General features: G+C 35.6%; 1 protein-coding gene across 4 annotated transcripts in view; it reads left to right on the plus strand.

The window, feature by feature from the left end:
- The window catches only part of RPP38 (ribonuclease P/MRP subunit p38), a 26,323-nt gene extending 1,735 nt beyond the window's left edge, over positions 1–24,588 (plus strand). For 3 of the 4 annotated variants that reach the window (XM_053714005.1, XM_053714006.1, XM_053714008.1), the window contains exon 2: positions 23,658–24,588. In XM_053714005.1, the coding sequence (XP_053569980.1) occupies positions 23,693–24,562 (870 nt within the window). In that variant the 5' untranslated portion in view covers positions 23,658–23,692 and the 3' untranslated portion in view covers positions 24,563–24,588. Of the gene's footprint in view, positions 1–8,679; positions 8,753–23,657 lie in introns of those variants that run through there. The other variant, XM_053714007.1, reaches the window with a different exon arrangement.
- Positions 24,589–24,924: the final 336 nt, after the last annotated feature.

Genomic DNA, 24,924 nt, shown 5'->3' on the forward strand with positions numbered 1-24,924 from the left:
TAGCCTGAGATGATTAATATGTACATGCATTTTTTTAAAATTCTATCAGTTGTTTAAATATCGAAAAAATAAGGGTAACATTTTAATGTCCATAAAGCATTGGGCGCTGCCATATTGTAATTTAGGTTTACTTAGGCCAATTAGGGCAAGTTATAAATGGCTTACTAGAGTGTACAGTACAACCAATGACTGTGGAATACAGCTAATCTTTCTGTGCAGTCACAATGTTGTGCTATCTCTAATTGTCAATCGTGTTTCATGCTCAAAAAACTCAGGTTAGATTTTTTTCATTTCAGATGAAATGGCATCTGATTAATTTTCAGCCATTTTTTGAGATTTTACAGTCATGGGGATGAACATTATTTAACAGGCTAGACATTTTACCTTTCTTTATCTGCACTTAACAGTTAAAATCAGTTTTTTTTTTATTAGGCCTTTATTGATCTTACAATCCAGAGTTCGGCAGTAGTTCCTTTATTTCTCTATTTAAAGTGAAAGTCAATCCTAGTGTTTTTGAAATGCTAGGATTGACTATTGGAACAAATAAAGGGGACTTTAATTCATGAAGTATAAGATACTTCATGCAGAAAGCGCCTTTATTTCAATCGATTGCCGTTCTTAGCTGCTAAAAAAGCCCACAGCAAAAAAAAGTTTTGCTAAGAGGTGACGTTTTCACCACTTAGCAAATACCTATGCGATAAATCCGTCACCCAGCTATTTATCGCACAGCTATTGGCTAAGAGGTGAAAACATCACCTCTCAAGCAAAACAGCATTCTGCCGTGGGCTTCCTTAGCAGCTCAGAACGGCGATCGCTTGAAACAAAGGAGCTTTCTACATAAGGTATCTTATACTTCATGAATAAAAGTCCCCTTTATTTGTTTCAATAGTCAATCCTAGCGTTTCAAAAACGCTAGGGTTGACTTTCACTGAACGCTTTTTTAGAATCACTAATTCATCTGCATTACAGTTTTTTCAGTTTGATATTATGATTACGTGGATTTCATCTCTGTAGTATAAATATTTTAGTTTTTGTTATTTATACCTTGTTTGTAGTTAAAAGGACAGTCTACAATATAATTTTTATTTAAAAAGATAGATAATCCCTTTATTACCCATTCCCCAGTTTTGCATAATCAGCACAGTTATATTAAAGTGAAGGTCAATTTAAATGAATCAGTGCCTGGTTTTTAATAAACCTATTAAAAACAAGGGAACTTTAATTCATCAAAATTGACATTTCACTCGTTTTCTTCAAATACTTACTTTTAATCTTCACAGCCACTCGGAGGAAGCTGGCTTCATCATTTTGGACCCGCAAAGAGGACTTGTGGAGGAAGCACTGCAGCGGCTGTCAGGATTAAAAGCTAAGTATTTGAAGAAAACGAGTGAAATTTCAATTTTGATGATTTAAAGTTCCCGTGTTTTTAATAGGTTTATTAAAAACCAGGCACTGATTCATCTAAATTGACCTTCACCTTAATATACTTTTTACCTCTGTGATTAACTTGTATTTAAGCCTATTCTGACAGCCCCCTGATCACATGACGTTTTATTTATTATCTATTGACTTGCATTTAGTACTGTGCTAAATCTTAAATAACGCCTTGGGCGTAAGCACAATGTTATCTGTATAGCGCACATGAACTAGCAGTATCCTGTTGTGATAAAAAAACATGTTATGAAGAGGTTGTCTATAGTGACTTAGAAACAGGCAGAAATTTAGAGGTTTAAATGTTATAAAGTATATTAATCTAACAATGTTGGTTGTGCAAAGCTGTGGAATGGGTAGTAAAGGCGTTATCTAACTTTTTAAATAACAAGTTTAGTGTAGACTGTCCCTTTTGAAGGGAAAGACTTTTATTCAGGTTTATTCTTGTATTTCTATTTTTATCGAAGTTATACAGGAAAAAAATAAATATTGACAAATCATAATTTCGTTACAATATATATTACGGGCAAACTACCAGCTAGGTTCCATAAATAAACAATCAGCAACTTGAAATTATACTGATAAACAGAAACTGCCCTCTATATCATGAATTAAAAGCCACTAGGCCCAAATTTAAAGGGATAGTAAAGTCCAAATTAAACTTTCAGGATTCAGATAGGACATGTCATTTTAAACAACTTTAAAATTTTACTTTTATCATCAAATTTGTGTTGCTTTCTTGTTATTCTTAGTTGAAAGCTAAACCTAGGTAGGCTCATAATTTATAAGCCCTTGAAGGCCGCCTCTCATCTAAATGCATTTAACAGGTTTTCACAGCTAGAGGGCGTTAGTTCATGTGTTTCATATAAAGAACACTGTGCTCATGCACGTGAAGTTATTTAAGAGTCAGCACTAATTGCCTGAAATGCAAGTCTGTCAAAAGATCTGAGATAAGGAGGCAGTCAGCAGAAGCTTAGATACAAGGTTTATTACAGAGGTAAAAAGTATATTTCTTTAACAGCGTTGGTGATGCAAAACTGGGGTATGGTAAATAAAGGGATTATCTTTCTTTTGAAACAATAACATTTTTGGTGTTTACTATCCCTTTAAGTTGACCCAGTTATTTCTCTCCCTATATAAGTTTTAAGGTCAGCATATTTGAATATTTATCGTAGGGGGAAAATATATTCCGACATTGGGTCTTAAAGGGACAGTCAAGTCCAAAAAAACCTTTCATGATTTAAATAGTTAATGTCATTTTAAACAACTTTTTAATTTACTTTTATCATCGAATTTGCTTTGTTCTCTTGGTATTCTTAGTTGAAAGCTACACCTAGGATGTTCATATGCTAATTTATTAGACCTTGAAGGCTGCCTCTAAACTGAAAGCATTTTGACAGTTTTTCACCACTAGAGGGCGTTAGTTCCTGTGTTTCATATAGAATTGAGCTCACGCACGGGAAGCTCCTAGGAGTGAGCACTGATTGGCTAAAATGCAAGTCTGTCTAAATAACTGAAATTAGGGGGCAGTTTGCAGAGGCTTAGATACAAGGTAATCATAGAGGTAAAAAACTATATTCTTTCAATTGTGTTGGTTGTGCAAAACTAAGGAATGGGTAATAAAGGGATTACCTAATTTTGTAAACAACAAAAATTCTGGAGTTGACTGTCCCTTTAAAACTGATGCAGTATAACTATAAAAAGCTGACAGGAAAATATCACCTGAGCATCTCTATGTAAAAAAGGGAGATATTTTACCTCACAATTTCCTCATCTTACCAGAGTGAGTTCTGTGTAAAAAGTTATACTCAGCTGCTGTCCAGCTGCAGGTAAAAAATAAATAAATGAAGAAATAAACAGCAGCCAATCAGCATCAACAGTACTGAGGTAATTAACTCTTTTACTGTGATCTCATGAGATTTCATAGTAAACTTCCTTAAAGGGACATTTAACACGTGATGAAAATTGCTAAAACCTACTTTTTCTTAGTAATAAAATTAAAATAATCACTGCTGTTTATTTTATATGCTCCTCTTACTCGCAACTGTTGAAGGATATTGTTTTAAAGTACAACATTGATCCACTACTTGATTCACCTATGTAAGCTGTAGGGCCACAGAAGTCACATGCTCATGATGCAGTCACGTGACACACACATGGCTATATTACATACAGTATACTTAGGGGATCACATCTGTTTGCAATGTGAGCTGCTGTGAATGAAGAAACATATTTATTAGTTATAGTAAAAAATGTATTAGATTTACCCATTTATGTTTATACACATCATATGCATCGGAACTTAAATAAAATGCTTAAGTACTGTATTTGTGTTTCCAACTCCCCCCACAGTTAATACTTCAAACTGCCCACAAGTTTTATGTTTTAAGAAAAGCCGTTTGCTGCAGGCACTATTATCAGTGTAATTTATTTGTAACCGGAGGGAGGCTGTGACCCTGCATAATTTGCATATACTCCTCGGTGCAGAAGATTTCTGCTTTTCAAAACTTCTCCTGTTTATATAAATCACTAAGGGCTGACAGTTGTACAAGCTTAGTGATCGATCATTGCTAAACGATCACTAAGCTTGTACAACTGTCAGCCCTTTATGATTTATATAAACAGAAGTCTTGAAAAGCAGAAATCTTCTGCACCAAGAGTATATGCAGCGTCACAGCGTCCGTCTCGCCCTCACGGAGGTTACAAATAAATTACACTGATAATAGTTCCTGCAGCAAATGGCTTTTCTTAAAACATAAAACTTGTGGGCAGTTTGAAGTATTAACTGTGTGTGTGTGTGTGTGTGTGGGGGGGGGGGGGGTGTAGAAACACAAATACAGTACTTAATAAGCATTTTATTTAAAGGGACAGTCTACACCAGATTTTTTATTGTTTTAAAAGATAGATAATCCCTTTATTACCCATTTCCCAGTTTTGCATAACCAACGCAGTTATAATAATATACTTTTAACCTCTGTGATTATCTTGTATCTAAGCCTCTGAAAACTGCCCCTTTTTTCAGTTCTTTTGACAGACTTGCAGTCTAGCCAATCAGTGCCTGCTCCCAGATTACTTCACGTGCACAAGCACAGTGTTATCTATATGAAATATGTGAACTAACACCCTCTAGTGGTGAAAAACTGTTAAAATGCAATCTGAAAGAGGTGGGCTTCAAGGGCTAAGAAATTAGCATATGAACCTCCTAGGTTAAGCTTTCAACTAAGAATACCAAGAGAACAAAGCAAAATTGGTGATAAAAGTAAATTGGAAAATTGTTTAAAATTACATGCTCTATCTGAATCATGAAAGTTTATTTTGGCCTAGACTGTCCCTTTAAGTTCTAATGCATATGATGTGTATAAACATAAATGGGTAAATCTAATACATTTATACTCTAACTAATAAATATGTTTCTTCAGTCACAGCAGCTCACACTCTGCAAACAGATGTGATGCTCTAAGTATACTGTATGTCAGTGCTTTACGAATATGTTCAAAAATTAGGAGCCAGTAAGAATATTTATGAGCCAGGCATATTTTTAGGAGCCAGACAGTTGGATATGTATATAGATATATGGAGAATATCCCAAAAAGTTAGGAGCCAGGGGTAAAATTCTAGGATCCAGTGGCTCCTAGGCTCCTGGGTTTGTCGAGCCCTGCTGTATGTAATACAGCTGTGTGTGTGTGTGTCACGTGACTGTATCATGAGCATGTGACTTCTGTGCCCCTGCCTGCAACGCATGTTACAATATGGCAGCTTACATAGGAGAATCAAGCAGTGGATCCATGCTGTACTAAATAATCTCCTTCAACAGTTTGGGGTAAGAGGAGCATATAAAATAGACAGCAGTGAATATTTTTTTTTTTATTATTAAGAAAAAGTAGGTTTTAGGGATTATTAGAAGACAGGTGTTTAGTGTCCCTTTAAACTGAATAGGGAAATAAGATGAGAGTACATAAAGCTCGCCCCTTTGCCTGTCCCGGGACAGACATACTGATTTACTGCTTAGAAGTCCTTTACAATGAGATGTGGCTACTGAGGAATTATTGAGGTAAAATATCTTTCTTTTTTACATAGAGATGTTCAGGTGATATTTTTTAGTCAACTTTTTACAGCTATAATGCACCACTTTCAAGTGTTTCAACATTTGGGTATCATGGCCCTTTAATGGTTTGTCCACTATCATATAACCCTCAATTGTCGCTGTTAGTCCAGTCTTTTAACCAAAAACAGTCCAGAGAGGTATATCTTGGGTCTTGGAATATGGGCAAATCCCTTACATTGATTCTCCGTCCACTCTGGGGGGGGGTCTCTTATTGTTTAGACTATTCATTTCTAGTGATCATAATGTCTGTTACATTTGTCCTGAATATCAAGTTATTTCTGTGTACTGATCTATACTCTTTGTCTATGTCACAAATATCTCAGGATTCAGCTCCTAAGGAGTTAACTTTGTGCAGCTTGCACTCAAAACAGTTATTTGTTTTCAAGAAGAATTGTGTTTGTATTTTCTTTGAAGTGCCAGAACCCTCTAACTAGCCACCAAATGCTAGTGTGTATGCATTGAGTCATAAAATCACTGAAGCTCTTAGTCACAGAGATACACAGGATAAAGTTTATGGCTTAAGCTGTCAATAGAATGCATGATGCAAAACAGGCCCTTCATTACAAAAACTGACCAGGTCACTGACAGGACATTGGTATACTATGTACATATGTGGGTTAAAAGTGTTATAACTTTAACGGCAGGTAAATATGACAACCTATGGCATATTTGATATCAAACTGGTTCTCCCAATAAAACTAAGAGGTTCTAAATATGTAAATATAGAAATTTCTTACCTAGCAGGAATGATAATGGATTGTATAAATTCAGGCAAGAAATTTAGTCTATTGAAGTTTGTAAAGACAGTGGGGTTTCTTAGCCCGCCCAGGAGGGTGTGGTTAAGCAACATGATCTCTGAGAAGTAGGTTTAAGATTCTTATTTTTTAACAATAAGATTGTCATTCTTACAAGGGGAGCTGCTGTACAGAGTAAGGAGCCATCTTCTTCTGCCATTCCCCTGGCGCAAATCTTGAAGACTAGGAAAGTATTCAATTCTGTTTTTCTCCTTTTTATTTTAAAATACTGTTTGCGTGTGTAATTTTATGTGTAACAACTTTTTATTAATAATGCATTGTGCATAATATTTTTTGGCATAATAAATAATTCCTTTATTAAGTTTGGCCTTTGTGTAATAATTGAACCACTTGACTGAAAGAGACTGGAATATTAGAACTGTATAATTTTAGGTTATTTTCTGCTAAATTGTATTTCTAGAGTTAATGTGTAAAGTCTGGGGTTTTCCTTAAGATTTTCCCTTTAATAAATTTTAAGTGGTGGCAGCATTTGAGCTATAGGATTTATAGTTTATTGTGGGTGGCATTACAAGGGAGTGTTGGGCATTTCTCTTACGTCTAGTACAGATTAAGGGAATGCGAATTAACTCTTGCACCCACTAAACTGAATCACAAGCTTGCCTGGTGTGGCTAGATTGTGACCTATAGGTGACAGAAAAGGGGGCTGAAAACCCTTTCTGTGCCAAATAAGTGACGGGCGCAGGGTTGGATAACCTTGGTTCGTCACAGTCTATAATTGTTTAGGACCCTTTTATCAGGCAAACAGGGGTAGAGTTCAACCCCCTGCATTTTCTCTTATTTTCATATATTAAGAAACACAATTTATATACAAGATAATTATTTTGTCATCATTCTATTAATAGATGGTGGGAAATTCTGCTTTGAAGTTTCTTATACCCAGCAGTTTTTTTAAGGACTATTTGTTTAGCCTTTAGGAAGGTGATCAAGCTTTGAATAGCCTTGAGATGTGTTCTTATAAGAGCAGTCGCAGTATCTTGTTTTTTTGAGAGAGAGATTTTACTTTGAGTGATTTCTTAAACAGTAGTTTGACGTATCATCATACATTCGTTTCATTTTAGGCTTGTCATGTCCCAATCTGCTGCTGATTAATGTTGATTGTAAAATTTTGTTTAACATGTAATCTTATATCTGTATTTTTTTCCACCCATCTTTTATTGTGTATTGGTTTATACTCTTTTTCACTGGTAAGTATTACCAGGGGAAGGCCAAGATAACTAGACATTAACAACCAAATATAATCAATTTCTTGGCCTATAGCTCTGAGTAATACTTACCAGGCTCCCCAACCCCTTTTCTTAGTCCAACTTTTTGACTTGACATCTCTTGAAAGAGAAAAGGGAAGTGCCTGAGGATTACCTTTATAGGTAAATCAGGGTAGTGGTAGTTCTCCCAACGTCCCTTTTGGGGAGGGGTTTTTCACTGGTATTGCCAAGGGATATAGGCCAAGTTATAGAAATTGCTTACAGTTGGGTTTTATTTTCTAGTTATTTAAATATGTGGGTGAAACCCCCCCTCACATTTTTTATAATTGGTTAACTTAACCCTTTCATGCCAGACACAGCTCCCTTGGATTTAGATAACATTGTCAGTTGGATTTTACATAATAATAATAATAATAATAATAATAATAACAACAAGAGTGTTTATAGAAAAAACAGAAACACCTTCTTTTAACTATACCATGTGTGTAGCATTGAATTTGTGGAGAAGGTAAGGAAAAGAGAGCGGAAGAGAAAGATATGCAAGAGAAGAAGAAGACGACTGAGAAAAATGCTGCTTGGTTAATTGTTCAAGAATTAGTAATGCAACTAGGTTGAAGGACTTTATGTGGCTACCGTGGTTTAAACCCATATCAACTACTCGTATGTGTTTCATCGTTGGTGTTAGTGTTTGTAGTTACCCTTTATACATCGACTCCACAAGAATAGATAAGATTTACTTTTTAGAAATAATGTGACAGGACAACCTAATTATGAGTTTTGTGTTTGAGGTAATGTTCCCATGTGGCTAGCATTTCAGCGTATATGTCCATTTTATCATTTTTCATATAATATTATTTCTCTAATTCTATGAATTCTGATACCCTATGTGACCACATTTCTAAGGTTGGGGCTACTTTGCTTTTCCAGTTTTTTGTTATTAAGTATTTTATACTATTCGTCATCACACAGAATAGTTTTTTTTTATAGGGTTTGTATTTAATTTTAGGAGGATTGCACACCACACCAGGGGATCTAAGCGGAATTGAGTCTCTAGTATTGTTTCTATTTCTGCTATAATTATTCTCCAAAAGTTTTGGATTGTGTTGCACCACCACCACATGTGAGCCATGTTGCTGACCACATCTCCAACAATGATCTGACTTGTGGTGGAATAGGCGGTGGATTTTCCTGGAAGTAAGGTACAATCTGTGTATAAGTTTTAAATTGATTTCAACTAAGGATAGTAATATAGACGTTTTTGTTATGTTTTGGAAAATTGATATGCTCGTTTGTGGTAGAATAATTATTCCCAAATCATCTTCCAAGTTCTCAAGGTATGGAGGGATGTAGCCAGGGGGTTGATGGTTAGTATTCTATATATCAATGAGAGGGTATGAGAAAGTGGAGGTGCTCGGGTACAAAAAGATTCAAAATTTGTTAGTGGTCTAATCATGTTTCTGCTTTGTTCATGTTGAGATGCAGTAGTGTACTCGATGGTAGTTGAACCCGTTGTGAAAATATGTATAGCCCTTGTCCAAAAGGTCTGACTGGGAGAGAATTTTTTCCCCAGACGTTATCATATGAATAGAGAGATCTCAAATATTTTTGTCTGGTACATTGGGTATAGCATTGCGTCCTATCGTAAATTGTCCATTTTCTATAAATAAGGTTAGAGGGGATGATTTTGATGAAATTATAGTATTTTTGGACAGGATATGTTCCCATGTAACGTAAGTTTCGGTTATCAGTGGGGAGTTATGTATCAGTTTATGTTCTGGTTTCTCCATGCTCCAACACAGTCTCCCCAGGTGTGGGGCGTCCGTAATTAAATGTTCTAACTGTACCCATCTCTTATGGTTGTAATGTATATGCCAATCAACTATTCTTTGCAAAAAGATGGCTTGTCTGTAAAGTGTTATGTTGAGGATTCCTAGCCCACCTTTAAGTTTGGGGGTTTGCATAATACTGTTGTTGATTCTAGGTGGTTTTCTATTCCAGCAAAGTCGCTAAACTCTTTTTGTATACTTGGAATATAGGTTTTGGGTAGGGGAATTGGTATTGATTGAAAAATGTACAATAATCTAGGGAATATGTTCATTTTGAGGTCATTTTATTTTGCCTGACCATGATAATCTTTTTGATAGCCATGAAGAGAGGTCTCTGATAATGGTTTTTTTGATCGGTTCGTAATTGTTTGTAAAAGTTTCTTCCATTGTATTTGCCAAATCAATAACTAGATAGTGGAGTGTATGTTTGCACTAGCTTTAAGTAGGGTATTATCGTCTAAGTTCATGTTTAGCACCTCATATTTTGCAGAGTTTATCTTAAAATTAGACGGTGAATGAAATAGTTTGAATTCCTGCAACATTGGGGGGATAGATTTTTCCGGGTCAGTGAGTGAAAATAGTATATTGTCTGTGAAAAGGGACATGACATATATTTGTGTTCCCACTTGTATCCCTTTTATATGAGGGTTTTGTCTGATCTTGGTCACGATGGTTTCGTTAAAACAGGTAAATAGAAGAGGGGGCAACCCTGTCGGTACCATTAGATATTAACCCCTTAATGACCACAATGTACCCTGTATGTCACTGGTCGTTAAAGGGACAGTCTACACCAAAATTATTCTTATTTGAAAAGATAGATAATTCTTTTATTACCCATTCCCCGTTTTTGCATAACCAACACAGTTATATTAATATACTTTTTACCTCTGTGATTACCTTGTATCTAAGCCTTTGCAGACAGCCTCCTTATCTAAGTGCCTTTGACAGACATGCAGTGTAGTCAATCAGTGAAGACTCCCAAATAACTTCACGGGAGTGAGCACAATGTTATCTATATGACACATGTGAACTAGCACAGTCCAACTGTGAAAAACTTTCAAAATGCTCTGAGCTAGGAGGCGGTTTTCAACTGTTTAGAAATCAGTTTGAGACTAGCTAGGTTTAACTTTTCAAAAATACCACCAAGGGAACAAAGCAAATTTGATGATAAAAGTAAATTGGAAAGTTGTTTAAAATTGCATGCCCTATCTGAATCATGAAAGTTTAGTTTTGAGTAGACTGTCCCTTTAAGGGTTTTTTCAGGACATAATAGCACAAGTCTAGCAAGAACACGCTATTAATTCCCTCCCTCCAGCAGGCTTTGTGGAATAGAGCAGTCTCAACGCTGGTGGCAAGACCGCGCTATAAAACAATCAAGTCCCAAAAAAAGGCCAGCGACATACAGGGTACGTCGCTGGTCCTTAAAGGGACATGAAAGCCAATTTTTTTCTTTCGTGATTTAGAAAGAGCATGTCATTTTAAACAACTTTCTAATTTACTTCTATTATCTAATTTGCTTCATTCTCTTGATATCACTTGCTGAAAACCATATCTAGATATGCTCAGTAGCTGCTGATTGGTTGCTGCACCTAGAAGCCTTGTGTGATTGGCTCATACATGTGCATTGCTATTTCTTCAACAAAGGATATCTAAATAATTGAGCAAATTAGATAATAGAAGTAAATTGGAAAGTTGTTTAAAATTGCATGACCTATCTAAATCATGAAAGTTTAATTTTGACTAGACTGTCCCTTTAAGGGGTTAAAAAGGTGTTTGATAGGGTTCCATTTATTAATAATTTAGCATTAGGTTGAGAATAGAGGGAGAATATTCTGTCCAGTATTCTAGGACCGAAGCCTGTGTGTTCTAATGTAGAACGTAGAAATCCCCAGTCAACACGGTCAAAGGCCTTTTCTGCATCTATAGACAGTAGGATTCCTGGGATTCCTCTGTCTTGTGCGAAGTGAATAAGGTTTAAGGCTCTGACCGTGTTGTATTTAGCTTCACGTTTTGGAATAAATCCCACCTGGTCCTGATGGATTAGATCTGGTAGCATGCAATTCATGCGATTTGCTAGCACCTTCGCATAGATTTTTGGCATCTGAGTTTAGGAGATAAATTGGTCTATAATGTGATGGGTGATCTAAGGGTTTGTTTGGTTTTGGCAGTAGTATAATGTGAGCCTCTAATGATCTAGGGGATAGTGATTTGGATTTGTCAATATAATTAAAAAATTGTGTAAGGTGGGGTATCAATTCTTCCTGGAATTATTTATAGTATCTATTGCTAAATCCATCAGAGCCGTTGCCTTGCCAGTTGGGAGATCTTTAATAGCCAATTTAATTTCCTCTGTTTATATGGGTTCCTCTAGTTGTTCTTTTTGGAGGTAGGAGATTTGGGGGAGATGAAGGGAGGATAAAAATGTGGTTATTGCATTAGTTTTTGTTTCTTGTTCTAGAGATGCTAGGCTGGGTGGACTATTCAGATTATATAGTTTTTGATAGTATTCTCTGAATGTTTTTGCTATGGATTTGGAGGAGCAATGTTCTTTATTCTGGTCATCTTTTATGCGTAAAATATATGATTTATGTGCTTTTTGCTTTAAGTATCTTGCTAGGGATCTGCCTGATTTGTTATGTTCTTTGTAATGTGTTTGTTGTAGTCTTAATGTTTGACTTTTGTGTTCTTTGTTATAATAAGACACTTATTTTTCTCTTTCCAATTGTAAAACGGTTAGTAGTTAGATTCTATGTTGGTTAGTAGGGATTAAAAAAACTTTTTTTTTAAAGTATAGATGCTTTTATACCTATGAGTTCCCCTCTTATCATGCATTTGTGGGCTTCCCAGACATCTGATTGGGATATGTCTGGAGTGGTATTGTGGACAAAGTATTCTGTAATAGATTGTGAGATCTGATGTGACAGATCTGATAATAGGTGGTGATCTAATCTCCATATGAAATCTTGTATTAGTTTGGTTGGCCAAGTTAATGTACCTAAGACTGATATGTGATCTGACCAAGTTAAGGGGGAAATTTGTGAAGAATTAAATAACGATATACCTGTTACGTCAGTAAAAATATAGTCGATTCTGGTATAGAGTTTATGAGGATATGAATAGAATGTGTGGTCTCCTTTTTTTTTTTTCTCTGGGTTAGAAACCCTCCAGAGATCATTGACAATTAGCTTTTTAAGGTAAGTATTAGTACGGTTAATATGTGAGGTTGGGATAGATGAATATGTGGACAAGCAATCTAGCAGGGGATTCAATGGCATATTCAGGTCTCCACAAATTATTAGTGTTCCTTTTTGGTGTTCTAAAATAAGGTTAGTTACTACTTTGATAAAGTTCAATAGTTTGGAGTGTATATGGAACCAATGTAACCGGGCGGCCATAAAGTAGGCCTACCAGTATGATATATCTACCCTCTTTGTCCCTGATTGTTTTGAGTGCTGTGTTTGGTATGTTTTTCCTAATTAGAATTCCAACCCCATGTGTTTTGGATTTAGGATGGGAAGCATAATAATGTGCCAAATTTGATTGTGAAAGTTAATGGTTCCCTGCTTTTGATAGAGTGGGTTTCTTGGACAAATGCTAAGTCTGTTTTGTGTCTGTCAAAATCTCTCAATGCTTGAGATCTTTTAGATGGGATGTTGTCCTTTGGTGTTTATTGTTTGGATTCTTATGGAATCTAGTGTTTATTTTTGTTTTGTTGAAAATTAGCCATGGAAGAGTAGTGTAGTGGGTGTTATGGGTATTATCGACGTGTATGTGTTAACGGGTAGCTGGATGTACATTTCTGATTGTGTTGTGATAATTCTGAACAAGTAGAGCAGCGAGAAAGAAGCAGTTGTAAAACATTTAACATAAAACAATAACATTAGTTTTGTTGAGAGTGACTTCCACGAGGATGCGTTTTCCACTTTATGGCCCTTATTAAAATTATTCAAGAGTGAACAAAACAACCAGGCCGCTATGCCAATAGATTCTGTTATTTGCCTATAGTAACTGAGATCTTGTACTTATGTGCAGGAGAAAAATGTAACAATCTCCTAACAAACAATCCACATTCTAGAGCACTTTGGATCATGAAATGCGCCGACATGGCCGCCCCCACGCAAACCCCCCATCCACCAGCCCAAGTATTGAGTAGTTTGCTTAATGGGTTTTACACTGGTGATGTTCCCCGCAAACGCAGCCAGGCCCGCTAAGCGACAAACAAAGTCAATAACCATATTTAACTTGTTGTGTGTCATATAAGATGAACAATTTATACATATAAAAAGAAAATATGAAAAACATTAAACTTATGTAACCTCGGGTCCCTGAGACCTCCCATTTCTTGTCACACTTAAAGTGAAGGTAAAGTTACCTTGTCGATCTTGAAAAATATTCTTTGTCCCAAATCAATATGACTTTCATTCATAATTTTTTATTTTTTTTATTTCAGTGTAAATAAAGTAATCGCCATAATAAATCGCTTTTTTAAGATATGAAAATTCAACCCGTTATTGTGTCTCAATCACGTTTTCAGATTACCCAATTGAAAATCTGTCCGTTAGGCGGCCGTCACTCCACGTCATCCTCCTCCTTGATGTTCTGCGCATGCGCTATCCTTTTTTTTTTTACCAACATATAGGAATCCATGCATGCTCCCGTTTTGCGCATGCGTATTTGAATAATGTTGGAATTCCCATACTACGTCATCGGCTGAACGATATGAAGAATGCAGCTGCTCTCTGTCTCACATAACATAGTACTGAATGAATATAGTTATTCATTTAATACTATGTTTACAAGCAGATTAACGCACACACATTGGATAATTGGTTTGCCGATTTGCACATGCGCAGTAGAGAGTGCAATCGCGATTTGCACATGCACAGTTGAACTGAGCATCGTGAACGCGCTTTTGAGAGACGTATAGAGCGGGTGGGACCGCTTTATACGTCACAGACCTTCAAAGCCGGAAACAGAGGTTGGGAAGAGTCACAATAGAAACGGTAGGGATTGATAAATATATATAAATTGATAAATATAAAAGTAATAGAGAAAAAAGTTAGCGATTAGATTATGGTGAGATTAAATAATGCATTGATGTCTTCCAAATCTTAAAACTTTACCTTCACTTTAAAGGCTGTAATACAACAATCAATATATTTTTAAATTTTTGGCAAGATTGGTTTGTGCATCTTATTTCTATACTATTTTTGCCCATTGTTGTCGACATTCAAGTATAAGTTAAAATTAGTTTGGCTATTGCCACTGTAAGGTTGATCATTCTTCTAAGTATATTTTTAATCTCTCAGGTGGAATTATATGAATTGGGACGGTCCCCACCCTAATAGCGGGTTCAGTATTGCCCTCACCCGGTTACAGATTAAGCTGCCTTGATAAACATTACAACTCGTGTGGGTTAGGTAGGGTTTTATTAGAGTCGCAGGATTCTAGGAGCCCGTATCTCGTAAAGGGACAGTCTAGTCCAAAATAAACTTTTATGATTCAGATAGAGAATTTCATTTTAAACAATTTTCCAATTTACTTTTATCTCCAATTTTGCTTTATTCTCTTGGTATTCTTAGTTGAAAGCTAAACCTAGGAGGTTCATATGCAAATTTCTAAACCCTTGAAGACTGCCTCTTCTCTCAGGTCATTATGACAGTTTTTGACCACTAGAGGGTGTTAGTTCATGTGTTTCATATAGATAACACTGTACTCATGCACGTGGAATTCTAGTGAGCCAGCTCTGATTGGCTAAAATGGATGTCTGTCAAAAGAACTGAAATAAGGGGGCAGTTTACAGAGGTTTAGATACAAGGTAATCACAGAGGTAAAAAGTGTATTTATATAACTATGTTGGTTATGCAAAATGGGTAATAAAGAGATTATCTATCTTTTTAAACAATAAAAATTCTGGTGTAGACTGTCACTTTAATCATCACTTTTGGCCGTTATCCATGCCACTAACCTATAGTTATATAAAACATGCTTACTGTCAACTTATGGTATGACTCTAAATAAACATTTACAACATTTTTCATAATTATTGATTATACGACCTGCTTATACTTGACTAACTGCCTTCTTAGGCAAGGATTCATCTCAGATTAAGCTAAAGTCTCTTCATTTAATTGGTGGGTCTTTAGCTCTTCATTTTGATACCAGAGTCCATTGTGAGTTGTGTTGTTTTGAGAGCACTGCCGAGGCTGTGTTGCGAAGTCTTGCTTCTGATGCTGTGATTGTGGGAAAGTCAAATTGAGACCTCAAGGTCCTCCATGTTCTTGTATACAAAAGTTTTCCCATCTTTTTGAATTTGAAGGCTAAATGGGAATCCCCATCGGTATCTTATTTTGTTCTCTTGTAGTACGGTGGTTATAAATTTCAGACAGCGTCTCTTTTCAATTGTTGTTGGACATATGTCCTGAAAGATTTGGAGAGTTTGTCCTTGGAAGATACTGATCCTTGGGTTCTTGCCTGTTTCCAAATGGCTTCTTTGTGTTGATAGAAAGCAAATTTCCTGATTATGTCCCGTGGGGGGATTTCTGGATTAGGTCTTGGACGTAAGGCTCTGTGAGCTCTTTCTAGAGAAGATTCTGTCAGTTCCAGCGAGGGGTCTAGGCTCTTAAAGAGTTGCAGGAGGTATGTGGTTATGTTTTCATGAGTTATGTCCTCAGGAATTCCTCTGATCCTTAAGTTACTGTGCCGATTCCTGTTATCAAGGTCTTCCACTTTCAGTTGTTGGTCTTGGATCATGGAATCCTGGCAATTGAGGTGTTGGGTATTGTTACTGACTATTGATTAAGTTTTCTTGACCAATTCGTTAATATCTTTCCGTATAGAAGATATTTCAGACTTTATGAAGGATTTTAGGACAGCAATGCCAGATTTTGATGGGAGGGCAGCTATTGTGCTCTGAATTTTGGTTAGCTGGTCTAGAGAGTATTGGGGTAGTAGTGTAGAAGCTTGAGTTGCCATGATGTCAGATTGCTTTTCACTTTCTAATGTTAGATGTGGTTCCTGTTCTTGTAGGGAGAAGGAACTTACAGATGGCATCTTTGGGGTTATCAGCTTAATGGTCGTTGTGTTAGATTTCCTAGCTGCCATAAGCAGAGAAGAAGCAAGAGTATTTTATTGGATATATGTGTGTTGCTTTTATGGATTAATGAAGTGTTCACTCTGTGCATGCTTTATATTTGGCTCTTAATATTCACAGAAGAGCTGTCCTTGTTTTACTGGCATCTGGTACTTCCACAAGTAGGTTGTTTAGTCTGAGATTTATCATTTATGAGTTAGTTATCCCTTGCATGCATGGTAAATCTTTTAGCCTAAGAGGGTGGTGTACAAGTCACAACCGTTAATTTGTTTACGAGTGTGCTCAACTACAATAAAGATAGTCAATGTCCCTCTGGGTTTGTATAGCCAATGACCACATCTAGGTATTGTGCAAGTATCCCCGCTTGCCTTCCCAGAGAAGTGGCCTGTATACATTGTTACCAATGCACCAGAGAACACTTCTGCTGATGAGAGCAACAAGCTCAAAATGGCTGTCTAGAAGTTTTGGTTTTGCTGCCTTTACCAAATAAGGGAATTTTATGGAAGCATACCTTTCCCAGAAGTCTGTGGTGCATTGGTAAATGTGTATATATATGTGTATATATATATATATATATATATATATATATATATATATATATATATATATATATATATATATATATATATATATATATATATATATATATATAATATATAATTTTCTCAAAAAAAACAGCAACAGACCAGCATGTTTACCAAAACTTGTAGTCGTTTCGAGGATATGTTTCCCTTCAGAAATAAATCTGACTACAAGTTTTGGTGAAAATCTTGGTCTGTGTTTTTTGAATGTCTATTATATAAAAGCTGAACAGATAGGTGGTTGACCCCAGGAGGGTGGATTCCTATTGGGACATTAATGGTGGAAAAAGTTCAGAAATGGTTTATCTTTGTCTCATTTTTTTTTTCATCACAGAAACCTGACATTTTAACAGGGGTGTGTAGAGTTTTTATATCCACTGTGTGTGTGTGTATATATGTATGTGTGTGTGTGTGTGTGTGTATATATATATATATATATATATATATATATATATATATATATATATATATATATATATATATATATATATATATATATATATATATATAAAACATAATTTATGTAAGAACTTACCTGATAAATTCATTTCTTTCATATTAGCAAGAGTCCATGAGCTAGTGACGTATGGGATATACATTCCTACCAGGAGGGGCAAAGTTTCCCAAACCTCAAAATGCCTATAAATACACCCCTCACCACACCCACAAATCAGTTTAACGAATAGCCAAGAAGTGGGGTGATAAGAAAAAAGTGTGAAAGCATATAAAATAAGGAATTGGAATAATTGTGCTTTATACAAAAAAATCATAACCACCTCAAAAAAGGGTGGGCCTCATGGACTCTTGCTAATATGAAAGAAATGAATTTATCAGGTAAGTTCTTACATAAATTATGTTTTCTTTCATGTAATTAGCAAGAGTCCATGAGCTATTGACGTATGGGATAATGAATACCCAAGATGTGGATCTTCCACGCAAGAGTCACTAGAGAGGGAGGGATAAAATAAAGACAGCCAATTCCGCTGAAAAATAATCCACACACCAAAATAAAGTTTAAATCTTATAATGAAAAAAACTGAAATTATAAGCAGAAGAATCAAACTGAAACAGCTGCCTGAAGTACTTTTCTACCAAAAACTGCTTCAGAAGAAGAAAACACATCAAAATGGTAGAATTTAGTAAAAGTATGCAAAGAAGACCAGGTTGCTTCTTTGCAAATCTGATCAACCGAAGCTTCATTCCTAAATGCCCAGGAAGTAGAGACTGACCTAGTCGAATGAGCTGTAATCCTTTGAGGCGGAGTTCTACCCGACTCGACATAAGCATGATGAATCAAGGATTTTAACCAAGATGCCAAAGAAATGGCAGAAGCCTTTTGACCTTTCCTAGAACCAGAAAAGATAACAAATAGACTAGAAGTCTTTCGGAAATCTTTAGTAGCTTCAACATAATATTTCAAAGCTCTAACTACATCCAAAGAATGCAATGATCTTTCCTTAAAGTTCTTAGGATTAGGACACAACGAAGGAACCACAATTTCTCTACTAATGTTGTTAGAATTCACAACCTTAGGTAAAAATTTAAAAGAAGTTTGCAAAACCGCCTTATCCTGATGAAAAATCAGAAAAGGAGACTCACAAGAAAGAGCAGATAATTCAGAAACTCTTCTAGCAGAAGAGATGGCCAAAAGAAACAAAACTTTCCAAGAAAGTAATTTAATGTCCAATGAATGCATAGGTTCAAACGGAGGAGCTTGAAGAGCCCCCAGAACCAAATTCAAACTCCAAGGAGGAGAAATTGACTTTATGACAGGTTTTATATGAACCAAAGCCTGTACAAAACAATGAATATCAGGAAGATTAGCAATCTTTCTGTGAAAAAGAACAGAAAGAGCAGAGATTTGTCCTTTCAAGGAACTTGCAGACAAACCTTTATCCAAACCATCCTGAAGAAACTGTAAAATTCTAGGAATTCTAAAAGAATGCCAAGAAAAATTATGAGAAGAACACCAAGAAATGTAAGTCTTCCAGACTCGATAATATATCTTCCTAGACACAGATTTACGAGCCTGTAACATAGTATTAATGACGGAGTCATTAAGGAACAATACTTTTCCAAGAAAGTAATTTAACGTTCAGAAAATGCATAGTTTCAAACGGAGGAGCCTGTAAAGCCCTCAGCACCAAATTGAGACTCCAAAGAGGAGAGATTGAATTAATGACAGGTTTGATATGGACCAAAGCCTGTACAACACAATGAATATCAGGATGATTAGCAATCTTTCTGTGAAAAAAGAACAGAAAGAGTAGAGATTTGTCCTAACAAAGAACTGAAGACAAAACCTTATCCAAACCAACCTGATAAAATAATAAAATTCTATGAATTTTAAAAGAATGCCAAGAAAAGTAGGTCTTCCAGACTCAATATAAATCTTTCAGGACAGATTTATGAGCCTGAAACATAGTATTAATCAATGAGTCAGAAAAACCTCTATGACTAAAAACCAAGTGTTCAAACTCCATCCCTTCAAATTTAATGATTTGAGATCCTGATGGAAAAAATGGCCTTGAGAAAGAAAAGGTCTGGTTTAAACGGAGGTGTCCAACGTTGGCAACTGGCCATCCGAATGAGATTCGTATACCAAAACCTAAGAGGGCATGCTGGAGCTACCAGCATAACAAACAAATACTCCATAAGAATTTTGGAAGAAGAACTAGAGGCGGAAAGAAATAGGCAAAAAGATAATTCCAAAGAAATGTCAATGCATACACTACTTCCGCCTGAAGATTCCCAGACCTTAATAGGCCCCTGGGAAGTTCTCTATTCAGATGAGATGAAAAAACATATCTGGGTAAGAGAGACCATTCTCCCGGAAGAAAAGCTTGATTAACAGAGATAATCCGCTTCCCAAATATCTATACCTGGGATAAAAACCACAGAATTTAGATAGGAGCTGGATTTAGCCCAAGCTATTATCCGAGACACTTCTGTCACAACCTAAGGACTGATCGTCCTACTCTGATGATTGACATACACCATAGTAGTGATATAGTTTGAAAAACATTAAACGTCTCTTCTTCAAAAAGAAACAAACTGAAAAAAACTCTGAGAAAGCACGGAGTTCTAAAATATCAAATGGTAATCTCGCCTCCTGAGATTTCCAAACCCCTTGTGCTGACAGAGATCCTCAGACAGCCTCCCAACCAAAAAGACTCGCATCTGTAGAGATCATGGTCCAGGTTGAAAGAAACTAAGAGACCTGTAGAACAAAATGATGGTGATCTTAACCACCAAATCAAGAGAGATAAATATTAGGATTCGAAGATTTAAAATGCGAAAACCTAGAATCCCTGCACCATAATTCAGCATAAAAGACTGAAAAGGTTCTTTCTATTGAAAATGAGCAAAGGGAATTAAATCCAATGCTGTGGCCATAAGACCTAAAACTTCTATGCATATATAGCAACTGAAAGAAATAATAGAGACTAAAGGTACCGACAAACGGAACACAATAAAATTGTCCCTTGTCTGATAGAGACAAAGACAGAGACACAAATATCTGGAAACCTAAAAAAGGTGACCCTTGTGTGAGGAATCAAGAGCTTTTGAAAAAAAAGATCCTCTAACTATGTCCTGAAGAGCAAAGTGAATCATATGAGATTCCGCATCCTCAGAAAATAATCTGAATGAAAACAGAAAAATGAAAATATGCATCTATTGTATCTAATGAAAACAAATAATGCTATCACTGACCAAAAGGCAGAATAGTTTGAATAAAACTCCAAAACCTAGTTCCCAAAAATGGAACTGGAAGAAATACCCCAGAAGATTCCAGGTCTGAGCAGCGCTTGAACCCCATGGGTGCCCAGCCATGCTTCAACAGTACCCAAAATATATAGGACTGAAACACACTTAAAGAAAGTGTTAGCCTTACTGGAATAAAATCAAAGAAATTTGGACCGAATAGAACCAAATAAATGTAAAAAAAAGTCTTAACCTGCCCCTTGCCAGCCAAGCTGGAATACGGCACGTACATCGCAATATTAGGGAGCTGATTTCGAACTGAAAAATTTCCAATTATAAACATGTTACTTGGGAAAGAATTCAGGAATTCGTTCCTTAATAAGAACAACCAGACTAGTATAAGCTTAAAGTTTTAGTCTTAGAACTCAATCTTGAAGCCCAGAGTAACAGTTAAGAATTGAATCCAATTATAAAACAAATAATTGATTATCTTAGAACAAAAGAAATATGGATTTTATAAAAATCACAAAATTCTTCTAGCTAAAATAGCTAAAGACATAGATTAACCCTCATTTGCGAAAATATTCAATAAAATGAAGACACAAATGAAATTATTAGCATGATAGTTCAGTTTAAAGGAAAAGACAATACAGTGGACTTGCATAATCAATAAATGCAAAATAACAAGACAAATGCAACAGCACCTAGTCTAGTAAATGTTGTCCCTTAACAATGCTAAAATAAATCATAATCTGATACTTGATCTTAAAGTAAACAGAACAAAAATGAAGCAATTGCAAAATCCAAATAAATCACAGGACCAAGAAAAGTACCTGAAACTAAATAATTTTCCATAAATAAGATACAATAATCTAAATGAAAATAAATACTATTTTGCTATAGAAACAATAGCATAATTAGTAAGAGTAGAGAGAGCCCAAAAATTGAATTTAACTGCTGGCAAAGAATATAGTTTAAAACCTTTGAAGAAGGAATAAAAGAAAATTCTCAGCCTATTCCATTCCCTAGAATGGGGAATTGGAAAGAAAACCTCTGAAAACACAGAAGAATAAATAGGCAGAAATAGTGTCAGCTAATCTTAAAGAACTAGTTACCTTAATATCCAAAATAATCAACACCTTTTCAACAAAGAACAAATGTACTTTAATAAAAAAAATAATAAAAAAGTAGATTTGTTAGTGTCAATATCTGATGAAGAAAATTCTGAAAGAGAAAAAACATCATCAGAGAAGGATAAATCAGTATGTTGTTGGTCATTTGAAACTTCAATAATTAAAAAAGAAGTGAAAAAGACCTAAAAATTTTTTATTAGAAGGCACAAAGTCAGACAAAGCCTTTAAAATAGAATCAGAAAAATATTTCTAAATATTTCTTGTACATAAGATGTAAGAATGGCAATAAAGTATAAATACTAATGGATTCTGCATGTAAAAGTATATCATAATAACTTATTACAAACCATAGCTAAAGATAAACATTTATAACATTTAAAATAAATGAACTTAGCTTTGGTAGAACTGAAACTCAGTTAAGCGTTTTTCCAGAAGTGGCTTCTGATTCAGGGTCAATCTGAGACATCTTGCAATATGTAATAGAAAAAACAACATATAAAGCAAAATTGATCAAATTCCTTAAATGACAGTTTCAGGAATGGGAAAAAATGCCAATGAACAAGCTTCTAGCAACCAGAAGCAATAAACAATGAGACTTAAATATTGTGGAGACAACAATGACGCCAAAAATGACGCCAGATCCGGTAACGCCGACATTTTTTGGTGCAAAAAAGACGCAACTTCCGGCGACACGTATGACGCCGGAAATGACACGAAAATTTTTGCGCCAAGAAAGTCCGCGCCAAGAATGACGCAATAAAATGAAGCATTTTCAGCCCCCGCGAGCCTAACAGCCCACAGGAAAAAAGTCAAATTTTAAGGTAAGAAAAAATTGATTTATTCATATGCATTATCCCAAATATGAAACTGACAAATAAATGTTTAAACACAAATATTTAGAACTTTATATAAAAGTGCCCAACCATAGCTTAGAGTGTCACAAAAATAAGACTTACTTACCCCAGGACACTCATCTACATGTAGTAGAAAGCCAAACCAGTACTGAAACGAGAATCAGTAGAGGAAATGGTATATATAAGAGTATATCGTCGATCTGAAAAGGGAGGTAAGAGATGAATCTCTACGACCGATAACAGAGAACCTATGAAATAGACCCCGTAGAAGGAGATCATTGAATTCAAAAAGGCAATACTCTCCTCACATCCCTCTGACATTCACTGCGGAGCGCATATCAACGAAGAATCTAGCACAAACTTACTTCACCACCTCCATGGGAGGCAAAGTTTGTAAAACTGATTTGTGGGTGTGGTGAGGGGTGTATTTATAGGCATTTTGAGGTTTGGGAAACTTTGCCCCTCCTGGTAGGAATGTATATCCCATACGTCACTAGCTCATGGACTCTTGCTAATTACATGAAAGAAATATATATATATATATATATATATATATATATATATATATATATATATATATATTACACACACACACTCACTCTATCCTGGCTAAGCCTGTGTGAACACCTGATAAGCACAAAAATGCTTGTTGTTCCTGCACCGTATGACAGAGATGGACCAAAGTTTCCCAGAATATGGGCCAAAGGCTTGGGGGTGCTCCCTCTTGAAGTCGAGTGCTTCAATGTTAAGCTACTGGACATAAAAGGGGGTGGAGCTAATTGTTATGTTTGGGAAAACATGTAATTGGATTTTACATTGTTTACATTTTGCACCTTAAAGACATTCATGAGATAAAATGTTATACATTTGTTTTTTATGTATTTTCTTTCAACTTTTATTTCTCTTTTGCAGATCTTGGAGAGACAACATCAATATAAACTCATAAAATGTCAACCAAAGCCACTAAAGGACCAGCACGTAAACCCAAACCAGTAGTTGTGAAAACTACTTTAAATAACCCTTATGACATTGATTGGAATACAGTTGTAGGAGATGACATGCAGTTCATATTGCAGACATTAATGGAAAAATTTAACCATGTTGGACTTAAAAAAATAGAAATGAAAACTGAAGGAAAAAAAGCAAAGAAAGAAACACCAAGTACTAATGGAAAGAAGAAAAAAGAGAAAGGGAAAAAGACAAAAGACTCTGATGTAGAAATAAAATCATGTGAGGAAGCAGATAAAGAAGAGCTCCAAAAAGAAAGTGAAAACAAGCCTGGCTGGACCCATGTTGATCTAAGGAAGCAGTTGGCTATAGGGATTAATGAGGTTACCAGAGCTTTGGAAAAAAATGAGGTGTACTTGGTGCTGGTTTGTAAGTCTGCCAAACCTACTTTGATCACAAAGCACCTTGTTGAACTAAGTGCAAGTCGTGAAGTTCCAGCATGCCAGTTGCCTCGCTTGAGTGAGAACATTGCGCCAGTACTTGGACTGAAGTCGGTATTGGCCCTGGGTTTTAAAAAGTCATCAGATGTTTTCTTGGAAGAAGTAAAAGCCGTAATTTCACGAGTCCCGCCATTAAAAGTTCCATGGTTGCAAAGTGAATCCCAGAAAGCAGAGTCCTCAGAGGATGAACTTGTAATCGATGAAGAATCCAGCAGTGAACCAAAAAAAAGGCGTAAACGCAAGATCGGTGAAAGTGAAGAAAAGACGTCCAAAACTAAATTACAGGGTCTTAAAGTTAAAAAGATTGTTCCTAATCCAAATAAAGTCCGAAAAGTTAAAAATAAGAAAAATGTTGGCACTAAAAAGTAAATAAATGTTATTTTTATGTTGTAAAATGTTATTATTTCAGTTAACCATCTTCTTATTTTTTAGAATTTACAATTATTACTCTAAAGAACATTTCAGAGACTGTTGGTGCGGATTGACATGTTAATATCAATACTTCTTTGTGTCAAATCATCCTCATTAAAATACTAACATATTCAAAATAAAAATATATAGCATGTTGCAGTACAGAACTAAAGTTTTAAGAGATAATTTACACATTTATAATTGGAACAAATGTATTACACTAGACCCAGAATGTAGTCATCCACAATATATATTAAAAATATAGAAACATTGCTATATACATTTATTTTGCATGATTTTACTGTAAAATGTCTCCATCC

The sequence above is a fragment of the Bombina bombina genome, chromosome 5, assembly GCF_027579735.1.
Source record: "Bombina bombina isolate aBomBom1 chromosome 5, aBomBom1.pri, whole genome shotgun sequence".
Classification (NCBI taxonomy): Eukaryota; Metazoa; Chordata; class Amphibia; order Anura; family Bombinatoridae; genus Bombina; species Bombina bombina.